Genomic DNA, 20999 nt, shown 5'->3' with positions numbered 1-20999 from the left:
AGGTGTTTTAGGGAACTGTAGTGGAGAGTAATTTGTTTCGCTCCTTGGTTACTATCAATTTGTCAGTTTTCGCCCTGCAGCCAGGGGCGAGGAACTGCCTCCTCATGCTAGCTTACTTTGTCCTGTTCGCGCTCTGAGACAGTACGTAGATTTGTCGGCTGGGTTCCCTAAGTCTGATTTGTTGTTTGTCAGTTATGGAGGACACAGGAAGGGTTGTGCCTTGACTAAACAGAGGCTCTTGAGCTGGGTTGTCGATACCATATCTCAAGCATACAGACTCAGGGGCCTCCATTTATCCCGGTGAAATGTCATTCCACCATTCATTCTCACTCGGAGTCTTGACAAGAAGATTCTGTAGGAAACGACCGCTGGGTGCCATTTCCCTTTATCAGGTTGTTTGCATCACCCAGGTCACAGGTGTGACTTTGTCAGTATCATGACTCGACCTCCTGCGCATGTAATGCATATCCAGATATTTCATACTATCTCTGGCAGTCATCCAAAATGCATAGAAGCCGCTGCTTGCGAGGCAACGTCAACAAACTATGAAACAAGCTATAGTAGCAGGATTTCACTACTTTTTCTTGTTCTTTACTCGAAATGTTAAACTTCTCAAATACATCCATACATGTTTGAGCCTAAATCCGATGCAAAATATGACAGTGGACAATGCAACACGTTGAAAACCATTAGCAATAACCTTAGCAACCAAGGCTGTGGAACTTGAGCATTTCTACATTTGTTAACCTTACGTTTTAGAACTTTGACTGTGTTTAACAGAGATATCCAACGACATAACATTATAAAAATAACACAAAAAGCATAATATGGCCCCTTTAAGGGAGTGCCATAATTCTTTTTTTACTTGTTATCATCTAGATGGAGGAAAAACTAATTAGTTTAAAATCCAGACTTTCTTAAAGTGCATTTTTTTCACCTTCTCAGTCACTTTGCTCCCTTAAGAAATAGACATTTGAGGTCATTGGTCTCAATATCAATTTAAGTTCAGTTAAAGTTGCTCTAAGGAGCTATAAGCTGTAAGGAGTTACTGCCTTCTGCTTTTCCTTGATAAAATTTTCATTGATCCCTGAGGGTCACTTTTAGCAACAATTAGTAATATAATACAGAAAAACAAAGGAAGGACTCAAATACTATTAAAATCAACAGGTGATGAAGATGTGGTTTGTGTGTTAAGATCAGGTTTTGGGTCAGTACAGCAGGGATGCTATATATGCTGGGAACAGGTAGACCCCTGAGAAGGTTTGATTTTCATTACATTTATATGTCCTGGCTATAAAATTAATTTCATACCTTTTGTTGAACTTAAATATTTAACAGAATACAGCTGTACGGAGGTCCTGAACATGAAAATCATGCTTTTTAAACATTTGCTTTGTGAAATTGTAGTTTTACACACACAAACACACACACACACACCCACTGATACACATCCGTGCAGGTAAATCTCTGCTATGAGGGGTGTAACCTGGTGGCGACAGTCCTGGAATGTGCAGAGGTGGTGTGGAACATGCTGGGATTTACAACCACACGCATACACACATACTCACACACAGTGGTGACTAGTAAATGGCTGATGGTGAATTTGAGATGGAAAAAATATTTCTCCTGGCCTTTTCCAGCCTTTCACGACCCTCCACTCCCTTCCTCTTCCCCTGTTTCCCCCCACCTTATATCTCGCTTTTCCTCCTTCTCTGTCTCCGTCTCTCATCTTATTCTCAGTTATCTTGTCATCTCTGTTTTCAACACTTTTTATCTCCATCTCTCTCCGTCGCTTTTCCCCCTCCTTGTCTCTCTTTGACTTTTTATTACTCTGCTTATATTTCCTCCTCCACTCTTTCCCCACCCTTCATTAATTCCAGAGGATAGAGTTTCTTATTTTAATGTTAAAACTCCTTGCAGCACACTATTAACAAGTGTGAGTGTGAACATTAAACATTCCTTGCTGATTTATTTAAGAATAAGGTAACTTAAAGCTTGTTCTTTGGTTTAAGTAATTCCAGCACTGTTTTTTGAAGCATTTTTTGAAGTGCATTTTCAAGCGTCATCTCTTCAGGTGGTCTTTAATCAAGGTTCCCAGTTTCACAATGAGTTTTAGGGTTTCACTGTGGGCATGTAGAGCTCCCATTGTCAGGGGAAATTAAATGATAAATTCAATAAATGGATGGCCGGCAGAGTGTTAATGCCACAGATTGAAGTTCACTTCCTGGATCCCACGTGTGGTTAGGTTTAGGCTTTAAAGGGGTTAGGGTTAGGGTTACGGCGTTAGGGTTAGGGTAAGGGTTAGGGTTAGGGGGTTAGGGTAAGGGTTAGGGCGTTAGGGTTAGGGTGTTAGGGTTAGGGTAAGGGTTAGGGTGTTAGGGTAAGGGTTAGGGCGTTAGGGTGTTAGGGTAAGGGTTAGGGTAAGGGTTAGGGCGTTAGGGTAAGGGTTAGGGTGTTAGGGTAAGGGTTAGGGTAAGGGTTAGGGTGTTAGGGTTAGGGTAAGGGTTAGGGCGTTAGGGTAAGGGTTAGGGTGTTAGGGTTAGGGTAAGGGTTAGGGCGTTAGGGTAAGGGTTAGGGCGTTAGGGTGTTAGGGTTAGGGTAAGGGTTAGGGCGTTAGGGTAAGGGTTAGGGTGTTAGGGTTAGGGTAAGGGTTAGGGTGTTAGGGTAAGGGTTAGGGCGTTAGGGTGTTAGGGTAAGGGTTAGGGTAAGGGTTAGGGCGTTAGGGTAAGGGTTAGGGCGTTAGGGTAAGGGTTAGGGTAAGGGTAAGGGTTAGGGTTAGGGTAAGGGTTAGGGCGTTAGGGTTAGGGTAAGGGTTAGGGTAAGGGTTAGGGCGTTAGGGTAAGGGTTAGGGCGTTAGGGTAAGGGTTAGGGTGTTAGGGTTAGGGTAAGGGTTAGGGTAAGGGTTAGGGCATTAGGGTAAGGGTTAGGGCGTTAGGGTAAGGGTTAGGGGGTTAGAGTGTCTCTTGCTCAAGGTCACTGCTGACTTTTTCTGTATAAAACCAAGACAACGATTTCTCCTTAACCTTAATAACGTGTTGCCAATGCTTAATCATAAATATAGAAATTTTAATAAAGGCGTAGTTACTATGAGTGGATATTGTACTACAAGAAAAAACATAAAATACATTCTACATTTACATTATACTCATACATACAGGACGGTACATATTTATGCATATTTAGCCGATTCACTGCATATCACATATACTGCACCATAGCATTTACCATTTTCCAAAGCATACCACAGTATTTTGGATTTTTAAAATGTTTTTTCCTTCCTTCCAGGCAGCCAGAGGTTTCATTCATTTCAGTATGTTATGAAATTCGACTTGGAGAGACTTGAAACCTGTTTGAGTCAGGCAATCCATCACAGTGTACTGTACATCTTGTCTGCTCTGATTATCATCAACGTTATAGTGCTGTGGCTGTGGAAAATGGCCATCTAAAATCTAAAGTATATATGATTTGTAGTAAACGGGATGAAACATGCATAAACCGTTGCTCCTTACATGATTTACATTCACTGCTGTCCCATATACTCCTCCTGAGAGAATCTTAAAAACTTCTTAACCACTTGTCACTTAAAAATTCAAAACCGATACCGTAATTTGGCAAAGATCTGTGTCTGATGTTTCTGCCATTTAGATGATCGGCATTTATCCAGAACTTTCATACTGTGTACACCTGCTGGTGGGAAAATTCAACATCAAAGACGTCTGAGTCAGCTGGATGTTGAAGGAAAGAAAAACAGATCAGACCCAGGAGACAAACAATTCAAGGGTTAGGGTTCAGAGATTTTCAAGTCTGTCTTAAAACAATAGTCAGGTGCCCAGATGGACATTGAAATAGTTTTTTTTCTCGTCATAATCATTCCTCCTGTTCATACTGACCATTAGAAGATCCCTTCATAATGCACTTACAATGGAAGTGATGGGGGACAAAATCCACAGTCCTCCTTCTGTGCAAAAACATATTTAAAAGTTTATCTGAAGCTAATATGAAGCTTCAGCGTCCAAATGAGTCAAATCAAGTAGATATCTTTCAACGTTACAGTCTTTTTAGTGCCAGAGTCCCTCTTTTTGTTACTATACTTCCTCCGCAGCCCAACAGGGAAACATCAAGAGGGAATTTGATGCTAAAAAGACTGTAAATGTGGCAGATATCCACTTGATATGACTCACTCAGACTGCTGAAGCCTCATATAAACTTCACATCAACTTTTAAATGACTGTGTGGACACACTGTGGATTTTGGCCTCCATCACTTACATTAAAAGCACATTTGAAGGGGATCTTTTAATAGCCAGTATGAACAGGAGGAATGATTACAGCGAGTAAAAACCTCTTTCACTGTTCATATGAACACCTGACTGCTGTTTTAAGACACACTTGAAAAATTGTGAACGGATCCTTTAAGTATCACAATCATTAACTGTTAATTTTCCAATATGGACAATGTATAAGGGGTTTGAACTTCTGATTGGTAACTAAATGAACTCACTGCATATTCACTTTGACAACATGTGTATCTAACCTTCTGCAATATGTGATTTGTTGTTTAACTATTCGATCACCCGGTACGAAGGGTCAATGAGAAATTAAAACAACGGAGGATAGAAGAAAGTGGACCACAGTCAGACTTCCTCTCTAAAACTCCATCCATTTTCTCTCTCTCTACCTTGCTTCTCCTCTGTTTTCTACTGTTTTTCTTGGCTTCCCTTCTTCTTCTTCTTTCTCTGCCTCAATTCATGTATTTAAACCAAATTGAATTATTCATATAATCACATAATAATTGCATGTCTGGAATGAAAAGGTGCACAGTAGTGGTAGGTAATTATTACTATCTGTAATAACCTGGAACATTCCATAATTAAAACATCCCTCCCTCCCATCCCGGCTGTCGTTCCTCATATTATTTCTCTTTCAGTCTCCCTCACGCTGTTTTATTTCCACTCCTTTTTCTGCTCGACTCAGGTTTTCTCCCTCTGCTGTCGTTAGCTCACCTCCTCTCCCCCCCTGGTTCCTTCGCTCCATCTCTTCTTAACAACTGTTTTCCTCCATCCCTCCTTTCCCTCGTTCTGTTATTCAAGCTAAGTGTAGATTTCTGCCAAGCTCAGCACTGCTTAAGCTCAGAACACAGTTATAGTTGGCCTTAACTCTCCCCTTCTCCTCTCACTCTCTCTCTTTTTTTTTTTTTTCTTCTCAAAATTTCCCCCCCACTTTTCACAAAACTTCCCTTTCGGATCTTCGACAAACACGTTTTCAAGCCTGGTGTTGATGTTGAGTTTCTCGGTCTCATAGCTCTCAGATACTCATGTAATCTGAATATCTGCAGTGTTGACTGTGTTAACAAATGTTAGCCTGACTGCTGTTTGGAGAGAAAGCCTAAAAGTCGATGTGCCGACTTGTTTGATTCGCTGTAGGGGATGTTGGCGGAGATGGGCGCCACTTAAAGGGGAAGTGGGCTGTGAGGTTGTGTAAGATTGTTTTTCAGGAAAAGAGCAACAGGACGGCGGATATTGGAGTGTAGTATAGAATAATGGAGAATTAATTGATAATAATAATAATTAGTGTAGTAGTTGCATCCTTATTCAGTGGCTATTCAATTTAATGAAGGTCTAGGTTTTACTTGCAAAAAAACATACACAGAAACTGTAACAAAGGGTTTTGCAAATAACTATTTACAGTTGGAAAGAAGTGTCTGCTGCAGAAGTCTACACCCTTAGTAGGAGTTGGCAACTCAGTGCTACAAAGTGGAGAATTGCAAGCATTCAATTGTGGCAAACATGAGGAAAATGCAACAGAAAAATATAAAAATGCAAAACATTAAAAAGTAAAAATATATCTATTTTTGTTTCCTTAGGAGTTCCCAGGGTTCTTCAGGCCAGGTTCAGTCTTCCTCTTGCGTTGGTTTGTGTTCCTTCTTCTCCGACCAAAACCACCAAGTTTAAGATCACTGTGGACACCAACCAGCCACCAGTTGACCTCAACGCCATCTTCTCAGGTAAAAACACACACATCTTAACTCTGACGAACACTGATTATCTGTCCGTGCTGTTTGCATTTGAATCACAAATTTCTTATAAATAGAAGAATAGAATTTTGTTTGTTTGCTTGTTTGTTTTTGGGCCTTTTATTAGAGAATCATCAGTTGATAGGTGACAGGAAACAACTTGAGAGAAAGATAGGGAACAACATGCACCAACACTCTCCTTTTTTTAAAAAAAATATGCAGGAACATTTGCTGCTGGTGCTTGCAAAATTATTGATGAGGTTTGTTCAGCAGATTTTTAGTTATTGGAAGTAGATGACTGACTACAGTTTATTACTTTGCCAGTTTTTGTTGACAGTGCAAGATGGGTTGATGAAAACATTCTGACACTTAGATAGAAAAACAGTGCCTCCATACATACAACGTTAATCAACATGCAGCCATCAGACACTGTTAAAACAAGCTATTAGAAAACTATCTGCAGCATACAGTAGTTTAGCAGATCAAATACTATGGTTAGATTATTGGTTAAGCTAGACATAATTGATGTATTAAGAGAACTGGATACTGTTTTCCACATTTAAAGGAGATTCTCAGGCTTTCTTACAGATTTTCCCTGACTGACGCACATGAACGGCACAGATTTCATAACATGACTTCTTAATTTTTTATTAGACCCAATCGCTTAAATTGTGTCAAGACAAAATAGTTATCTCAATTATGTGTGATGTTCAGTAAAAGTTTTTCATTGCTTCACAGCTGTGTCTTTTGCAATGGTTGTGTATGGGGGGAAAAGAAGACTGCTTGAGGTCTAACTGTAAATTACATTAACCAAAATCAGCTGAAACAATCCGTCCTTTTCAAAAAAAACAATACAAGCATTATAATACTTATCTGTTCAGCTCTCCTAAAATCGACAAGTTATACACTTACAAAGTCCGTCAGGGGTTCTCAGCCAATGTTGCGTAAGAGCAGAGGGTCAACAAAGCGTCCACTAGAGGGCGTTAAACCGAGTCAAATGACATGAGCATGAAATAAAAGCTGAGAGAGGGAATGAGAGTTGTGTAACTGTGAGAACGTGTATACATTTATGTGAATAATGAACTGTATCTGTATACGTGGGTGTGTATTTATACGAATGTGTTTATGCATGTTTATTTATTTGTGACTCTGTTTGTGTGTGTGTGTGTGTGCGTTTCAGCTCTGGGAATCTTTATTCTGTTTCCCAGTTATCAGGCGATCAGCTACAATCAGCAGCTCTGACGTCTAAACACACACTCAGTGCTCATCCTGATTGTGTGCTGCTTTTTTTTTTTTGTGTAAAGAGGGATTTGTGCCTCTTATATCTTTGTGTCTTTGTGAACAGTGTGACTGTATTTTGTTCACCTTTGTTGGCGTCCTGCATCATGATAGGCCTTTCCTATCTGTCTCATCACACTGCTCTCTCTGTCTCTCTCTGCAGAGTTTTCAGCAAAATCAGAAGATAAGGATGGGAATAGTTTGGCTTTCCAGTTCCTGTCAGGAGCCAAGGTTACTGTGCTGGCCTCGAAGACCTCCCGTGAGTCTGACAACAGCACTAAATGAAGAGGATTTTTCCTTAGAAACAATGTTTTCATAAGACACTAGTTTACGTCTACGAAGGTTTAAACATGGGTGCAATCTATCTCTGATACAGCAATGATCCAAGACTTAAAACCTTTTACCAGATGCCATCTCCAAATGATGTCCATTCCTCTTTTAGTGCCTCTCAGTAACTTTTGATATTCTTAATTTCAGCACCTATTGATACCTCTTGAACCTCTTTGAAACAACTTGTAGAAACATCTTGTTACTATTAATGCTTCATGACACCTTTTTACAAAATGTAATACCTCTTGTTCCCTTTTAATATCTCATAATACTTTGTGATACTTAATCATACCCCCTTTGACTCCTTTTGGTATTCCTTTGGTATTATTTCTTTCAAAACTTCTTTAGACCATGACAAACCTCCTGAAGTCGAGTCTGACTGAAGACGTTTGGCTATTTCTTAATTACACCTGTTGACACATTTCTGACCTTGTTGACACCTTTAATTTTGACTCATTTGAAAGTTTAATGTTGACACCTTTCCTTTGATACCTTTCATGAGCTCTTAATAGCTCTATTAATCAATGCTTTTTGATATCTATAATGAATTTTCAGTAATAGTTTTTATTGTTACTATAGCCAGCCCCTGTCTAAGTCCATCTATCTGTTTGTTTGTTTGTTTGTTTGTTTGGTAGAGCGTTACCGTATTCAGAGTGACAGTTTCGAGGACATGTGGTTGGTGGTGAAGGAGTTGGTCCAGAGGTTCGACCTGCATTTCTCCAAATTGGGAGTCAAAGACTTCAAGAAAAGCTTCAGTGGACCAGTCCCGCTGCAGGAGTACTTCCTGTCTGTAGACCACCACTTCCAGGTACACACACACACACACACAAACACACACACACTTTTCTATGTGGGGGGGTATGGAGTTAGGTGACACACCAACGAGTTATACAGGTAGGCAGAGACAGGTGGCGTGCAGGCATTGTGAACAGATTTTGGATCCCATTTGGTGCATCTTTTTTGTGTGATAAATACTCTGTTAGTGTTGTTGGTCAACGTTACAAAATATTATTACAAGTTGGGTTGCAGAGGTCAGGGGTCAGAGTGAACTGTAGACTTTCTTCCCATCTTCTGGATGGGACAGATGTAGCAGAACCAACAGGGCTGAGTAACTTGTATAATTTTAATTGGATGGAGCAGTATTTTTATCAGTTATTTCTACTGCAGCAGGTTTTTGTAATGTGTGTTGAAGTAATAACAGATTTCATTTGGAGAAACTGGAAAAATTAGTTAGTTTCCAATAATGTGCTTCTAATCCTTTAATTCAATAAAGGAGTTGTCATGATACATGTGCTGCAGGTCTGTGATGCCTTTTTGTTTCCAATTAATAAAGTTTAGATGGTTTTTATTAAGTTGTATATCTGTATTGTTCCATAGTGGAGTGTATTTGCATAACATTATGCATTATTGATTTTCTGTAGTTTCCACCAAGCTGGCTTTAGTTATTTAGAGTTGTAGCTAAACAGACATACAGTTGACATCACAAGTGGCAAACGCGGCTTTAAGTTCACTAATGTCAGAGGGGAAACAATGATCAGTTAACACTAAATACAGCAAAGTTCAGTTAAAGTGAACAATATCTGCAGCAATTTGTCTGTAGTTGATGCCTCAGTTGACCTTAAGAATAACTTAAACCTGTAAATATATACAAGCCTTCAAATTGAAATGTGCTGTTTGTTCCACTTTGTTCTGACATGAAGTGAAAGCAACAGTAGTGAATGAAACATGAAACTAATTTTTTATTGTCACAGGAATAAATATGTGTCTCCCTGGATGTGTGTTTCTGTGTTTCAGCTGCGTGTCAGTGCTCAGCAGTACCAGGACCTCCTGTCGGAGCGGGCGGTCCAGTTCAGAGCCATCCAGCGCCGCCTGCTGACTCGATTCAAAGACAAAACCCCGGCACCCCTGCAGAACCTGGACACACTGCTGGACGCCACTTACAGCCAGGTCAGACACACACACACACACACACAAACACACACAGATCTGTTGGGGTGCTTTAATGGAAAGAGGTGATCGGGAGGAACAACTTGTTCAATGTGACGCAGTCAGAGCTTGAAATAGAAAGTTCATGATGAGAGAGTGGAGGTGGGTCGACATCTGATTAGGACGCCCCTGAGAGCAGAGCCCAGGGGTTGATCCAGAACATGCAGTAGAACACCTCAGGAACCCCCAAGAGGATCTGGAGGATATGACAGGGAAGAAGGAACGCCCTGCTACCACGGCGACCTACATGATCTGACAGTCTCTCTCTCCCTCACACACACACACACACACGCACACACACACACTCTCACACACAAACAGTGTTGAAGTGTTAGTGTAGATTTACAGTGTGAGAGTTGTATTCTGCTGATTTATGGACTTCCTGTCTTAAGGTGATTAGCTGTGAGCTCGCACACTCACACAGGCATGAAGTCACATTAGTTTAAACATATACAACCTGTTACTGGTACACTTGTATCAGCACACTCATGTTTAGACTCTCTGTATCCCTCTCACTCATAGAGTTACATGTGTGTGTGTGTGTGTGTGTCAGCCATTAAGCTCTTGTCTCACCCTCTTTGTTTAACTGTGACGTATGCGAGGGTGGAGCTGCGTTTACTGTCACTGTCATATCGCGTGTGTTAGACAAAGTGATGGTTCCTTGCCCCCGCTGTTTACTCGAGAGGCCGGCTTGGCAGTTCCACCACCATTAGCTTCTCATTAGCGTAGCGCCGCTGCGTGACATCATCTCTTCATTAGCTGTTGAAGCTGTCAGTACGTCACTGTTTTGACTCCCTGTGATCAGAGCCGCTCTCTCTCTCTCTCTGTGTGTCCAGCGCGGTGTTCTAACAGCACATTAATTTAATACACATTCTCACTCTCAGAGTTCAAAGACGTCGTTGGAGCTTAATGAGAGGGAATTAATGAGCGTGTTGAAGTTCTTAATGCGATTCTAACACAAATAAACAGCCTTCACCTCACTTGGTCTCGGTTGTCGCCAGGACAAGCTATCAGAGAAACAGTTCAAAACATGTCTGTTTTAAATGTTAATATGGTCGCTTTGTTTAAACGGTGAATGCTAAATGGGCTGCTTTTATATAGCGCTTTTATACAAAGTGCTTTACAATTTGCCTGTCAACCACCCATCCACACACACCATGTTACCGTAGCCGCCTTCCCAAATCTGTGGCTCCGAACCGTAGTTTTGGAGACTTTTGGTTTTAAGCTAATTTACTTTAATTTAGCCTGGCTGGTAACTAGCCTTTAACAGTCTGGACCAAGTCTGCTGTGAAGGCCGTAATGTTGCAGGGACTTTATTTCTCTTCTGTGGGTGTGACCACAATGCCTCTGGATAACTATTGAGCTGCACCCTGAGCTTATCTAGACATTACTTAGACTTCATTGCCGTCTATCCTAACATAACCTTTCTTAACAGCTTGTACTTTTACTGAAGAGACTCACTCTCTACAACAAAGCCCACTAGACTACATCACACACACACATACACAGGTTAGCCACAAGACCACCTTCCTAAAGGGGAAAGGCTCGGCTGGTGACACCATGTAAGGTGCATGCAAGGAGAAATGTGGGGTTCAGTGTCTTGCATCATGCATCCTAAACTAAAACATACATAAAACGAGGAGAGGATACTCCAATCTAGACACAAAGGATGTCTAGATTGTCTTCATTTGTTAGTCGTGTGTTTCACAGTGTGTCTTCCTCAGGCTCAGTCAGCCACAATGCAACTAATACATCGCTCCAAAATCTCCCGTAGGGGTTCAGCTGGGTTGTGACTCTGACTGTGAAGGCCACAGCAGATGATTCATCATTTTAATACTCATCCAAGCACCTGCTAAGTTTCTCCATTCGTTTCTTCAGGGTTTTCCTTCATTTTCTGTCTGTTCATTGCTATAAAACTGTGTAACCTCTTCAAACTTTGTGTTTCTTGACATCCAAGGCTGCAGTTTGAATTACCTGTCAAAATGCCATCGTCTCCCGCTGCTCTGCCTCTTTCACTCTGCCTGATATCTGGCTCTGATATCATGACTCTGCTCAAAGCTAATGCTTTCTGCTGTCACTCCTGTCCATCACTCGTTCTCTCTCTCTCTCTTCTTCTCTCTCTCTCTCTCTCTCTCTCTCTCTTCCCGCCATCCAGCAGCTCGTATGCGGGAAGTTTCTGACACACTATACACTCTGTAATGTATACACACCCGCCATAATGGAGGCTATCGACGACTGGTCGGAAGAGTGATGAATGCATCAAATTAATAATTCATGTCAGTATTAGGAGTCATGCTGCTGAGGCCGGGGCCAGCTCAGCAGTTTGGCATCTCAAACAGGACGGATTTTGTGAAGATACGTCATGGCTGGCTGGGGGAAAAAAAACAAAAAAACACAATCCTCATTTTTAAAGAAGGTTGACAGAAGAGTAAGATAAGCCAAAAATCAAATATGCTTTTAATTTGATTATTGATATTTTTGCCTTTTTTCTCATTCCATCTATCAGTGTGGCTTTTTTCCCTGTGTTCAATATTTCAGTCATGGTTCCCTTCTGTCATCTTTCCCAACTATTATTCTTCTCATGAGTTGTTTTTCTTCGTAAATCTATTTTTTCTCTTCTGTTTTTTATTCTTTTTTCAAATTCCATTTAATTCCAGCCTTTCTTTCTCTCTTTTTTTTTTTTTTTTGCCCGGTTTCATGCTTTTTCAATCTCTTGACAAGAATGTTGTTTACGAACCATTAGTCATTGAGTTTGAAAAGTGCACCTTTTAGCTTCTCATGTGTGATCACAGGCAGTGCCTTGCTCAGAGGCACTCAGTGGACTTGAAGAATAAAAGTAGGACATTGTTCCTTCACTTCCCCCCCATCGTTGTCCTTTTCTGGTCAGTATCAGACATTTGAATCAATGACTTCCTGGTCAAAAAAAGCTTCACCAGGTGCAACCTCACAGGGCTGTTTAGAAAGTAGAAGTTTCATGGATGTTTACCAAACGGAGCCACGGCTCCACGCCAGCAATCACACTGTTGTTAGAATGGCAAAGGAATGTGTGGCCAATCAGGAATGCTGGTGAACCAGGCACCTCTTTCATTTCGGCCCGGGAGGAATGTCTGCTGGGTAAATTTTCTGCATCAATCTTAGGTGATGGTGGGGGGGATTTCCCCCTCGTTAGCGGTGTGTGTCTCCACATGCAGCGACCGGCCATCGCAGACGAGCCGTCAGAGATAAGAGGAACGAGCTCCCTGTGAGAACGGCTCTGTGGTCGGCTGTGCATTTATGCAGCAGAGGATAATATTTCCATTGTTCATGCTGCCTTTATGAGCCTATATTTTATTCATGAATTCCTGAAAGCTAGCGAGCCACGTCTGACTCGATGTGTGTGTGTGTGTGTGTGTGTGTGTACGTGTAAGAGCAGGAAACTTTTTCATCTGCCGACCACCGTGGCTGGATTCCAAAATACACCCGATGTTTGAACCGTTTGACCAGCCGAATATGATTGATGACATTCAGAATAAAGTGAGACCCATGAATGATTGTTTGTTATGTGTCAAAGTGGCTGGTTGAGAAGACAAACCGGCCGTGGACGAAATTTATCCAGTTTGTTTGGTGGGTTGGAGGTCGTTTCCAGCTCCGCTCTGTGAGTATTCCTGTCTTCTGTCCCTGTCGGAGGTGTGTTTCTCCTCCACCTTCCCTCCCTCCTCCCCCCCGTCACTCCTTAAAAAGCCATCAGTCACTGCGGCCCCTGTGTTTTACACTCTCCCCTTTAACTGGTGTTTGATTAATCTGTGGCAGCCAGAGGTTAGCCTGGTGCTAGTGCTAACTAACTCGCTAACCTCTCAAACTCAAGGGGAAACCCAGGACTGTCAATCAAAGAAATAAAAACTAAAAAGCCCTAAAAGGAGTTTGTGGAAATGGATGAAGAGAGGCCAATGGGGGCAGAGAAAAGGGAGGGAGGCTTTTCAGTTTCCATAAATATTTTCCCCGGCGCTGTTTCCTCTAGAGGTGAAACGTCCGTCGTTTGTTAGTATTAGCATTAGCGCAGGGCTAGCGAGCGCTGCCATCTGGGAGGTGGCGGAAGGGCTTGGGAGCCGGGCCGGGCCGAGCCAAGCTGAGCCTCCCTGTAATTATGAGTTCAAACGCTGGAAGAGGGCGGCTCGCTGACTGACGGGGTGACTGACAGGCTGTCCAGGGGCCTCGCAGGGCCCCTAATGGAGGCTTCTGGTAGACAGCAGCTTGATTTATCTGGCCCCAAATGGAGCTCTAAACATGGCTAAACACAGATCCCACTGTGGAACGTAGGACCACCGCCATTAACAGCCGGGCCTCTCATTCCCTCTGTGTGTGTGTATTTAAGTGTGTATTAGGAAGTGCAAGTTTCAAGCATGTATATATATGTATATGTACGTTTCATTTGGTCATTTCTGTATTTCCACATCCATTACTGTATGTGTATTAATATGTATGCACATGTTTCAGTAGATTTTGTGTGCGCATTTTTGATTGCATGTGTCTGCGTGCAGGTTGGCATGTAGACTGTGGGCATCAGTGACTGTGCACTGTGTGTGCATGTGCACCAGAAGTATCTTGAACCCAGTATGAAACAGACCTGCGGACCCGAAGACAGTCAGAACACGTCTTAATTTGTGTATAATCCCATGAAAATAAGAATCATTGTGTTTTTGTTACCTTAGAATGAGCCCTTTATACCACTATGTTTCTACAGTAGCCCAGAATGGACAAACCAAGTTTAGCGGCCACCGTAGGTTCTCCTTCAGTTGGCTGCAATCTGCGACCTCACTGCTAGATGCCATTAAATCCTACACACTGGTCCTTTAAGACAGCATCGAATACCGATGTATTTGAGATGTTTAGCATATTTTGTTAAATGGAGTGAGGTATTAAAATAAAGAATAGTTTTGCTGCCAAAACTCTGGTATTGTATCAACACGGGTATCAAAACGAGCCCTTAAGTACACATATGAAAGCTCTCAAATGTGCGCATGTGTGTGTCCATGAGCAGCCTGCTTCTATCTGTGCGTATACTCTTGTCTCTGTCAAGTTCTTGGTGTGTTTGCACATTAACAAGTGTGTTTGTTCGTGAAGAGCAAGAGTATGTGTGTGTGTGTGTGTTGGGCCGGTGTGAATGGCAGGCTCTTAGCTGCCCTGTGTGTTTGTGTATCAGATTAAAGGACCGACGGGAGCCGAGAAACTTCCTCTCTCTTTCTCTCAATCATTTTCTGACTTCCCCCCAGGAGATATTTCACCCCAGGAATACACACATTTACACCCATCAGTGCTTTCTCTCTCTCTCTCCCTCTCTCCCTCTCACACACTCGCACACACACACATTGAGACCCCTCCTGAGGCTGAATGGAGCTCAGAGGGGTGACGGTGGTCTGGTTTGTTTTCCCTCAGACAGTCTGTTTATGTGACTGTCTGTCTTATCGATGAATGGCTGTCTTTCATTCAGCTGACTGACACTCAATGTTCTCTGTGTGTGTGTGTGTGTGTGTGTGTTTGATGGGTTTCTGTCTCATGGGTGAAGGATTTTGTCTTTTTATCTCCTGATGAGGAGCCACGGCAACTTTTCCTGCACACACACACACATATGCAGACGCACACAGCCTCCTGAGGCTGGTGCCAGGTGTTTGCCTGAAGGCAGGCAAGTGAGAGAGTATTTTCGCTTTCCCCCTCAGTTATTATTTTATTATTTTCCTCCTTCCTTTTGCAAAGTCAACAGCATCAAGCACCCAGACTGTTAATTTAAGATGGACGTAGCGAGGTGTGACGTCACCCGTAGGTTTGCATCGCAGCTGGTTTGAACCCCAGAGTTGCAGTTTATGGTCGGTCCCGTCTTTTCCGTTTGGAGCCAGGACCTTCCAAATAAGGAGTGCAGGTGTTGCCTTTCATGCTCTGGAAACACGCCCCACTACCTCGGACCCAAGCTAACGCTAGCTCACTGGGAACCCCGAGCGCTGCACACTTGGGCTAACATTAGCTACTTTAGCTAAATTGTGATAACAGGGCAGGTATCAAAATTAGAATTAAACCTAGAGAAATATTATGACAATAGTCCGACTCAACAGCAGGCGATCCTACTGTCAATTGCAGCTGTCAATCAACGCCCAAACGCCAGACATCAAAGCTACTATAAGTCTCCAAATCTTATTAACGGAGCAATAATTTCCAAAATGACCACCAGCACACTTATAAGAGGGTCTGAATTTAGTGATTGAGACAAATAATGACTTGTTGAAGTATTTCTAGAGAGAAGTTGAGGCTTTTTGAATGGGCCGTCGGTTGCCTTGCCACATTAGCTTCAGCCTCAAGCTGCGGTAATTTTGCCTAAAAGACAAAATCGGTTGGTTGTCAGTGTTTTCCAAAATGAACCATAATAACTCTACGAAAGCTTTAGGCAACTTAAACTACTTTTTTGAGGTCAGAGAAATGATCACAGTCATGATTAAAGGAAACCAACGTTAACTATTAATGTGAAGCCAACAACCATCTCCTGTATTAAAGTCAAATTCTTTGTATGACAAACCATCCATCCATCTCCTTCCATAAGAGGTTTACGATGCTATAAAAACGTCACATTACTTCCCTCCTGCGTGTCAGAGAGAACAGTAATACTTCACACAACCATAAAACGTCAGTTATCAGGAAGCTTAAACACAGGTTATTTTAATGAATATAATAATTAGAATAAACAACTGATGCTGTAGTTTTTCTGCTCATTCGTTAAACCAGAAGAACATTTTGCAAACATAACAGGATTTCATGTATTTGTCTTATAAAACATTCGAGTTTAATTTCACTGTTGATCTCTTTCTCTGCATCCCAACTTTGTTAAGTCACGAACAAACAAACCAGCTGATCTCTTCGGCTTTATTTCATTATATTGGATTTAAATCGGTCTTCCATTCAATTCCAGGTAGCATTAAGTCATTAAAAACTCTGTTTGTTTGTTGTAAAAACCACTGTAATATCAGTAGGATCAGATAAATGCTCTGTGACAAAGTTTTGGTTCTCTGTCCAAACCAAATCAGCCCCGCCCTGACCAGACGGGTTTCGGGTCGGGTCTGGCTCTAATTTCTCTTAAATCCCTCAGGCTTGATCAGGTTGAGTTTCATTTTATTTATCTTCCCCAGATTTTAATCAGGTTGGGGCTCATTAAATGCCGCAATGGTTGCTGGTAGGAATAACACACAATCCACATCAGTTCCAGTAGGGTCAGGATGGATTTTTTTTTTTTGAACCTGACATAAAATTTAGTTTAAAAGTTAAAGAAAAAAATAAAAAAATCAGAGGGAGGAAGAGAAGAGCGATGATGAAGCATCTGTACTGTTCTTTATCAGGCAGACATTGATGACCAGAGGATTTCCTCATAGATGTGGTAGAGCCGGAGCAGACTTTATTATTAACATATGGATGTGGTCAGGGGGTGGGAGGGGGAGGGGGGGGTAAGCGACTGTCAAGGAGCGGAACAGAGAGTGAAATGCAGAGAAAGAAGGGAAAAAGATAGACAGATGAAAAGTGCAACAAAGACAAGACGGGGCATAAAAACACAAAGAATGAGAAATCGGGATATACTGAATATAAATACATATGGACAGATGAGATGGAGCGAGCGGGCTGAAAAGCATAAAAAATAAACCGAAATGTAAAAGGAGACACAGATGGAAATGAGACTGAGAGATGGACAAAGACAAATGAAAAAAAAACAAAGAATAAAGTACAAAGAGAAAAGCTGAAAGGAACATAAAGTTAAATATAGATACACAATTTATCACCAGTATTTGAGAGAAACAAGCAAAAGGAGGTTTATGATGCAATTAAAAAAAAAAAAAGTAGTGATGCAACAAGGGATGGAAGAGATTTGAAGTACAGAGATGAAGAGATGGAAATACAAACATCCATATCGAGACACACAAAACAAACGTGACAGAGATAGAAGTAATATGCAAAGAAAGATCAGAATCACGGTGGCGGACGGAAAGAAAGAGAAAGAAAACGACCTCCTTCCTCCTTCTTCTTCTCCTTCCTGTCTTCTGATCCCACAGCTGAAAGAATCAAAGAACAAATCTGACTTTTATTGTCTGTTTTATTTCCTATTGATCTGCTTTCATCTGTCTGCTGTCTGTCCTGCAAATGACAGAGAGATCCCATCACACCAGAGAAGACAGACAGAACTAGAGAGAAGGAAAAGAAAGAAAGGCTGGAGGGTAAGAAATGAGAACGTAATAAGATTGGATGACATATTCATTTAAAGACAGAAAAGAAAGATGAAAAAATGTGTACGAGGTTCACTTAGAAAGCCCTGGGTGGAGGATCGAGGAGCTGGACTAGTGGTGTAGGGGTGCAGAGGGTCACTAATATACTGTGGAGCCATGTAGGGCTCTATATAAGTGAGCACCAAAATTTTAAAATGAATTCTAAAATTTACTGGAAGCCAGTGCAAAGAGATTAAAATAGGAGTCGTATGTGACCATCTGTTGGATTGTGTTAAAAGCCGAGCAGCAGCAGCAGCAGCAGCAGCGTTTTGGACAGTTTGTAAGTGTTGTATTGAAGATTTATTAAGACAAGTAAAAAGAGGGTTACTGTAGTCCAAATGTGATGAGATAAAAGCATCTCCATTTCATTTCTTGATACCACAGACCAGAGCTTGGCTGTTTCTCAGGTGAAAGAAACACGATTTAGTCAGCGTCTTAACATGCGCTTCAAAACTCATGGATTGGTCGTAAATTACACCGAGGAAGTCTGAGAAATAAGTATGAGAAAATTTACACAAATACAAAGCAAGAAGGTAATTAGAGCTACAGTACACGAAAGGAAATGGCAGATTAACGAGTGAAATAAATGGAGAACAAGAGGAAACAATCAGATGAAACAGCAGAAGGGCAAACAAATGATGAAATATTGAAAGATGAATAAGAGGAAGTGCATTTAGAATGAATGAAACTGAGTAATATTGAGTGAAATGGAAGTGAGGTGAAGAAAAAAAGAGCCCAGTGTCTTCAGGTAAACTTGTTGCCATGACGTTTTTTTTTGTTTTTGTTTAATAAAAATGCCTTTAACATTCTGATGAGTCATCGGTAGAAGTTCCCTCCGTTAATCCTTTCATCTGCTAAAATATTCAAAGTGTTTGCTGAGGTTTGGACCAGTGTGAATAAATTAACAGAAAAAAGTTTCCCACCATACTTACCACATCATTTCTCATTGTGTCCTGTTGCAGGAGGCACCAAGCAGAGATTTAATAAGTCATCCATGTTGGAAAGCTGTCACGCTGGGAGGAGATTAGAGAAGCAGAGATTAGAGACTTTCCCTGCAGCTTTAATTAAACTGATAGTTCAGCGCCGACAATGCAGACCTGATTTTTACACTCCTTTTGATAGTGGACAGTGACCTGGGAAATCTGTTGGGCGCGACTAGATCACGGTCATGAAACACCTGTATCCCAGTTCATTCCGCTCGGTGTCAAAGGTCAATATCGGTCCGCATGTCGTGGTTTCAGAACTCCCAAGCGTCGTTTTTTTTCTGGCACAGACGGTTGTACAGTAACATACAAAACCGCAGCAGGGTTACTGTTTATATTCTGCTTTGGTGGTGGGAAGCTTTTGTTTGGCCGTAGAGTAAATGAAACCAACTTTTCAGCTCTGACGACAACGTGTGGAGTTTCATGCTGTTGGTCACGATGACCACAGACTGTAAACTTGTATGCTCTCAATGATGTTATGAGTCAAAAGACCACAGCCGAGCGACGATTGAAAGTGTCCACTCATAGTTCTCTGGTGTGCTGCGCTGGGTCTGGTGACGGCGGAGGTAATAAACATCGAAATGTCGGTAAAGTTAAATAAAAGATACAGTAAAATAAAAGTAGGGATTGAGAGGCTTCAGTTTGTAGATCTGCGCCGTTTCGTCCGGTTGATTCGGTTCATTTTCCCTCTCAGTACGATTTGTTTGGGCAGATCTAAACACAGTAATCGCACTCCGGTGTGGAGCAAAACAACAGCGCCGAGACCCTTTGAGGATGCGGTCTCGGTCTCAAACGAACTCCGGAGCGGCTCGTTTGTAGTGGGATATGTGATTCGACCTTGATCCCAACCGACTACAAGGCTGCGAGTTTGAGCTAAACAGCTCCCACAGCCAGGTGCACTTTGCATGCTGGGATGCATATTTTGGATGAATAAAATCATCAGTTGCTGGCAGCTAACCGGAGAGTGAACTGGAGTCTCACTGGGTCCAACTTGGACTCGTGCAACAAAGTATGTTGCATTTTTCATATTTGGCAGATAAGACCTTCTTCTTCTTCTGTGTTTATGTTAACACTCCCACTCCTCACACATCTATGACCACTGAGCTCTCTCCTGTTTTGTAGTGATGTATTTTCTCTCTGAAAAGAAACCGAAACAAGTTTTTACCAAATCATCCAAGGATCCGGATCAGAGCGAACGAACTTCAAGACAAATAAATAAATAAAAAAGAAAGGTGAGTTTAGTGTTCTAGTTAAAAGTAGATTATTGTGACTGGAATTTAAGGATTAAAAGTGATAAAAAATGAGCTAGAAAGGCAGAAAGTAACATGAATAAAGGTAAAATGGAAGACAAAGATAAAGGACAATTGGATCAGCTGGAGTTGTGTTAATGTTATCAGACTGATTGTGTTTAATATCTGATCGCAAGTCAGCTTAGACCAGTTACTTTTTTGTTCAAACCAGCAGGACTCCGTCTGCAGGCCTGTGGAGGATACACCCTTAATAATAAGATTACACACACACACACACACACACACACACTGAGCCCACATGATGTTGGAAATCAGACCTCATGCATCTGATTTTTGATGAATAAATTTCTGTCTGTTAAGGAAACGGCATCGCAAAACAATGATCCCTGTGTGCATGCGTACGTGCGTGTCATTCCATTATTTAATTAGCTGTAAATATATAATATAATTAGCTGTATATATGTATGGAGCGCGGAGTCATGTGGTCTGAATGTATGGAAAACCATGCACACAATGGGGGGAAAAGTTGGCAACTGCTGACGAACTGTAATAAACTGGAACAATATATACAGATCTGCATTCGGGGCTGTAGCTAATGGATTTTGGGCACAAGCTGGAAGATGTTTACGCGTTGTGTTTATGTCTCCGGTCTGACCGGCAGATGATATAGAGCTGTACTCGCATGAGGCATTTCCAAATCTAATCTGATGCATCGAATATTTTTGGAGGGGGATCATTTGACATGAAACAGCTTTTAAAAAAAAAAAAAAAAGATTTAGTTGTTGGAATCATTGATGTTTAAGGGGGGCGGCTCTAGTGAGATCAACAGATGTGTTTGTGCATTGAATTCTGTATGTTATTTATACATATATGTATAGATGTGTGTGTGT

General features: G+C 41.6%; 1 protein-coding gene across 2 annotated transcripts in view; it reads left to right on the top strand.

Annotated features, from left to right (window-relative positions):
* Positions 1-20999, top strand: part of bbs9 (Bardet-Biedl syndrome 9) — a 195321-nt gene that overhangs the window by 58448 nt on the left and 115874 nt on the right. For both annotated transcript variants that reach the window (XM_042425159.1, XM_042425160.1), the window contains exons 15-18: positions 5863-6003; positions 7454-7549; positions 8256-8428; positions 9415-9567. In XM_042425159.1, coding sequence (XP_042281093.1) covers positions 5863-6003; positions 7454-7549; positions 8256-8428; positions 9415-9567 — 563 coding nt within the window. The remainder of the gene's footprint in view (positions 1-5862; positions 6004-7453; positions 7550-8255; positions 8429-9414; positions 9568-20999) is intronic.

This window comes from Thunnus maccoyii, chromosome 10 (genome assembly GCF_910596095.1).
Source record: "Thunnus maccoyii chromosome 10, fThuMac1.1, whole genome shotgun sequence".
Taxonomy (NCBI): domain Eukaryota; kingdom Metazoa; phylum Chordata; class Actinopteri; order Scombriformes; family Scombridae; genus Thunnus; species Thunnus maccoyii.
This window is presented reverse-complemented; position numbering and strand designations above follow the sequence as displayed.